This window comes from Tupaia chinensis, unplaced genomic scaffold (assembly GCF_000334495.1).
Source record: "Tupaia chinensis unplaced genomic scaffold, TupChi_1.0 Scaffold144500_1, whole genome shotgun sequence".
NCBI classification, from domain to species: domain Eukaryota; kingdom Metazoa; phylum Chordata; class Mammalia; order Scandentia; family Tupaiidae; genus Tupaia; species Tupaia belangeri.
This window is the reverse complement of record NW_006204359.1, coordinates 461,955-467,646: the sequence shown is the minus strand read 5'-3', so window position 1 is coordinate 467,646 and position 5,692 is coordinate 461,955. Positions and strand designations below refer to the sequence as shown.

The following is a 5,692-nucleotide window of genomic DNA, read 5'->3' as shown; positions in this document are numbered from 1 at the left end:
TTAATTCTCCCAATCTAGGGACATGAAATGTTCTTCCACTTTTTTGGTGTCATTTTCAATTTCTTTTTGAAAATTGTCATACTTTTCCTTGTAGAGGTCTTTGACCTCCTTGGTTAGATTCATTCCTAGGTATCTTATGCTTTTTGTGGCTATGGTAAATGGGATTACTTTCTTCAGTTCTGCCTCTGTCCGCTTGTTGTTCGTATTTAGAAATGCTAAAGATTTTTGAAGTTGATTTTGTATCCTGCTACTTTACTGTCTTCATTTATTTTATTTACTTATATTTATTTATTTATTTATTTATTTATTTATTTATTGAAGAGGTTTTTGCTATAGGGCATGTGCACTTGCCAGAGATACAGAGAGACAGAAAGCAAAAAATTATCCCCTAGGGGGATGGACACACCGCAATCCATTCTCCTCCATTCTCCCCTAGGGATCTTGGGCATGCCTGCACATGCACCTGGCATGAGTTTAAGCCACCAGATCTAAGACTCGAACTACAGTCAATTACATGGGAGTCCAGTGACATAGCCATTACGCCAACTTCCAGTCCCACTGTATTCATTTATTACTTTGAGAAGTTTTTATCATGGACACTTTTGGGTCTTCTGTGTATACAATCATGTTGTCTACAAATCGAGATAATTTCAGCTCTTCCCTATTTGAATACCTTTTATGTCATTCTCTTGTCCGATTACATTGGCTAGAACTTCCAGCATTATATTGAAAAGCAGTGGAGAGAGTGGGCAACCTTGTCTTGTACCAGTTTTTAGTGAAAAAGCTTTCAGCTTTTTCAGTATAATGTTAGTTATAGGTTTTTCATAGATGACTTTTATTATGCTGAGAAATGATTCTGCTGTGCCAGTTTTGCTGAGAATCTTAATCATGAAGGGATGCATCAAATGCCTTTTCTGCATCAGTTGAAATGATCATATGGTTTTTATCTTTCTTTCTGTTAATATGATGTATTACATTTATGGTTTTGCGTATGTGGAACCACCCTTGCATCCCTGGAATAAAGCTTACATGGTCGTGATGAATAATCTTTTTTATGCTGTTGGATATAATTTGCTAGTATCTTGAGAATTTTTTTGCATCTCTCTTCATCAGAGATATTGGTCTGTACTTTTCCTTTCTTGTCATATCCTTATCTATTTTGGGAATGAGGGTGATGGAGACGTCATAAAATAAATTTGGGAGGTTTCCTTCATTTTGGATCTTTAGAAATAAGTTGAATAGAATGGGGGTTACCTCTTCCTTAAAAATTTTGTAGAGAGGGACCAGCAGTTAGCATAATGGCTATGTCGCTGAACTCCCATGTAGTTGACTGCGATTCGAGTCCTGGACCTGGTGGCTTAAACTCATGCCGGGCGCATGTGCGTGCGTGCCCAAGATCCTGAGAGGAGAATGGAGGAGAAGGGATTGCGGCATGGCTATCTTCCCTGGGGGGTGGTATTTTGCTTTCTGTCTTCTCTTCTCTGTCTTTCTGGCGAGCACATGCGCCCTATAGCAAAAACTTCTCCAAAAAATTTTTTTTTAGAACTCAGAAGTGAAGTCATCATGACCTGGGCTTTTCTTTGTTGGAAGTTATTTATGGACTATTAAGGCTTTCCATGTCCTCCTGAGTCAAGCTTGGAAGATTAAATGTGTCCAGGAATTTATCATACAGGTTTTCTTGTTTGTTAGCAGATAGTCACTCATAGTATACTCTAATGATGTTTTATGTTTCTGTTTTGTCTGTTGTAATATTGTCTGTTTCATTGCAAATTTGATTTATCTGGTTCCTTTCTCTCTTCTTAATTAGTCTAGCTAATGGTGTTTCAATCTTGTTTATTTTTTCAAAGAACCAGCTTTTGCTTTACTTTATTTTCTATATAGTTTGTTTATTTTCTATTTCACTTATTTCTGCTCGAATCTTTATTATTTCTTTCCTCCTGAAAATTTTTGGATTTTTTTTCTAGTTTCCTGGGGCAGCATGTTAGGTTGTCCATTTGCTATCTTTCCATCTTTTTCTCATGCACACTAATTGCTACCAACTTCCCTCTTATGACTGCTTTTGTGTTGCCTCATAGATTATTGGAATCTCATGCATTCATTATCATTTGTTTCCATGAATCTTTTGATTTCAGTCTTAATCTCTTCAGGAGTTGTGAAGTCATTCAGGAGTAGGTTATTTAGTTTCCATGTATTTGCATATTTTCAAGGGTTTTACCTGAAGTTAATATCAGGTTTAATTTTGTCATGGTCAGAGAAAATGCTGGATATAGTTTCTGGGATTTGAATCTGTAAAGGCTTGTCTGTGCCCTATCATGTGGTCAGACTTCAAGAAGGTACCATGTGGAGGTAAAATGTTTATTTTGTGGTTTTTGGGTAGAAAGTTCTGTAGATACCTGTCAAATCCATCTGATTTATGGTATCATTTAGGTCCTGAATCTCTTTGCTTATTTTTTGTCTCATTGATCTGTCTCTACAGAAGATAATGGGGAGTTGAGATCCCCAGCAATTAGTGTGTTGCATTCTTATCTCTTCATTAGATATAGCAGTCTTTCCTTCACGTATTTGGTTGCTCCTGAGTTGGGTGCATAGATATAAATTTATGAATGTTATATCTTCTTGATGAATTCTTTCTTTTATTATTATATAATCTCCTTCTTTTTCTCTTCTTACAGTTTTTGTCCTAAAGCCTGTTTTGTCTGAAATCAGTATCATGACTCCCATTCTTTTTCAGTTTCCATTTGCATGGAACATCTTTTTCTAGCCTTTCACTTTTAGTCTACATATTTCTTTATCCATAAAGTGGGTTTCTTACAGGCAACAGATGGAGGCTTTCTATTTTTTTATCCATTCAGCCAGTCTGTGTCTTTCGATTGGAGAATTTAAACCATTAACATTCAATGTTGTTATGGATATTTCTGGACTTGTCCCTACTATTAAGTTGACCATTTTCTTGGCTGTTTTTTCCTTTTCTTATTTCTGTTTTTATGTCTTTAGTTTTCTTGGTATAGCACTTTCTTCAGAACTTCATGAAGATCTGGTCTGCAATTGGTAAATTCTTTCAGGTTTTGTTTATCTGAGAATGTTTTTATCCTTTCTTTCCAAATGAAAAATAATCTTGCCAGGTATAGTAATCTTGATTGAAACTGTTTTTCATTTAACACCTTAACTATATTTCCCCATTCTTTCCTCGACTGCATTTTTTCTGATGAGAGGTCTGGTGTTAGCCTGATGGAATAACTTTTCTAAGTAGTGACATTTTTCTCTTGCAAATTTTAGTATCTTGTCTTTGTCTGTGGTTTTGACCTAATTGGCTGTGATGTACCATGGAAAAGATCTTCTTGGGTTGATTCTGTTTGGGGTCCTTTATATTTCTTGGGTTTGGATGTTTGAATGTTTCTCTAGGCTTGGAAAGTTTTCTTCTAGGATTTCATGGAATAGATTATCAATATGATCCTCATTTTCTTTTTCTTTTTCTTTTTTTTTTTTGGTTATTTTTGATATCATTTTGGGTTTTTTTTTTTCTATGTCAAAGAATTTTTTTTTTTTTTGAGAGTTTTTTTGCTATAGGGTGCATGTGCTTGCCAGAAAAACAGAGAGAGACAGAGAGAAAAGCGAGAAATCACCTCCTGGGTGGGGTGGGGGGGAGGCCACGCTGCAATCCCTTTTCCATTTTCCTCTCAAGATCTTGGACATGCATGCACACACACTCAGCATGAGTTTAAGCCACGAGGTATGGGACTTGAACCACGGTCGACTACATGGAAGTCCAGCGATATAGCCATTATGCCAAGTGCTGATCCCAAGGTCAGAAGTTTTTGTCTTCTACATATGAGATTCGACTTTCCCTTCTACATGATCTAATATGCTTTTAATATTTTTAAGAGATGTTTTGATTTCCTGTATTATGTCTTTCATCTTTAACAGTTCCGTTCTACTTTATTGCGTCTATTTCTTCTTTTAAATCGTGTAAAGGTTCCTCATCTCTTATAGCTCATTGTCCTTTTTCTCTTGCATCTTTGGAGTTCATTGTCTCTTTTTTCTTGTATCTCATTTAATTTTGTCACTATGAATACTCTGAATTGTTTATTAGACATTTTCATCAGTTCCATTATACTGTCTGTGTATGATGAGGAATTGTTATTTTCCCTTGAGGGAGAAATATTTTCTTGGTTTCTTATGTACTGGTTTCTGGTCATCTGAGGAATTATACATTTCTTTCTAATTTCTTAGAGTTAATTTTGAGTGTTCAGAAGCATGCAGGAGGATGTGACCTGTGATCTCTTTGTAGCCCCATCTCCCAGATGCTCACCCTGTAACCTACACTTTTGTTGCTGGGACTGTATGTTCCAAATACCTCCCAGATTCCAGAGAACAGATACACCTAGGGCTGAGTTGCAGGATTTCAACTGAGGAAGAAAGTACGGGTCATTTCAGAAAACTACGAAATCTGTAACGAATGGGAGAGAGTGGAGGTTCCGAGGTGGTCTCTGGTCTCAGTACATTCACTCACTTCTGCCGTGCAAGAGCCAGGAAGAATCCCAATTGTCCTTTTTCAAAAAAAGACAGACAAATGGCAGCCTGTATCATTTTGAAGCTGAAAAAATGGTAAGTGCCACCATTAAGTCAGGGATTGACTGGACTTTAAAGGCCATGGTCTGTGTTGTTGCCCCTGCAGCTGCATCTGATCCACTGGAACTCCACCCTGTTTGGAAGCATCGATGAGGCTGTGGGGAAGCCTCATGGAATCGCCATTATTGCTCTGTTTGTTCAGGTAAGTGGACTGCTAAGATGGTTGTACTGTTTAGAGGTACTGATTGTTAATCTACGTGGTAAAATGTTTCTTATTGTCTCTCTGCTTTATTACCTAGAGGTAAAATTAAACACATGCAGAGAATATTGGTAATTTAAAAAGAGGAAACTCCATCTTTGCAGTTCATGAGAGTTCACCCCCATTCTCTGGTAGAAAATACAGTAGTTCATCTATTTAGTAGAAATTTTCTTTAGAGTGGCCTTGAGGGTCTTTAGAGAAATGACTTAGAAAATGTCTCTTGAAGGCAAAGTTAATTTTATTTATGAAAAAAGAATTTCAGAAAATGTTTTTAGACTCTGGCTTAAAGCAAAATCTAAGAAAAATCAATAATATAATCATGTAGTGGATTACTTTAGCTCTTTTGTTATTAACAACTTTCACTTCAAGATGGTTTGAAGTGCTTTTTAGAAAATACTGGTAAGACTGGCAGAGACCTTGGCGGATAGGAGAGGACTTCACACTGTTTGTGGAAAAATCGAATGAAAGTGTGAATTTATTTTGGTACAGAAAAGTTTTTAAAATCCATGCAGTTTTTCATAATGTGTATTTTCTATGAACTTTTTGAAGTCTCCTTATATAGTAAGTATACAATTTAGATTTGAGCTCTATGGTAGACAAGGGATAGATTTTATAAATTTAGCCAAATGTATGAAAGCATATCACATGCTTTCAAAGGTAAAACCTTAATCCAGTTCCTCAGGTGAAACTTTTTACCTCTGTCTTATCATCTACTTGACATGATAAAAGATTTAGAGGTAAAAGAGACCCTCCATGGGACCAGCAGTTAGCGTAATGCCTATGTCGCTGAACTCCCATGTAGTTGACTATGGTTCGAGTTCCGGACCCAGTGGCTTTAATTTACACCAGCTGCGTGTGCGGGGG

General features: G+C 36.6%; 1 protein-coding gene across 1 annotated transcript in view; it reads left to right on the top strand.

Annotated features, from left to right (window-relative positions):
• The first annotated feature begins 4,456 nt into the window (after positions 1-4,456).
• The window catches only part of LOC102489492 (carbonic anhydrase-related protein-like), a 57,235-nt gene continuing 55,999 nt past the window's right edge, over positions 4,457-5,692 (top strand). Inside the window, exons 1-2 of the mRNA XM_006167129.3 lie at positions 4,457-4,605; positions 4,648-4,771. Of these exons, the coding sequence (XP_006167191.1) occupies positions 4,457-4,605; positions 4,648-4,771 (273 nt within the window). The remainder of the gene's footprint in view (positions 4,606-4,647; positions 4,772-5,692) is intronic.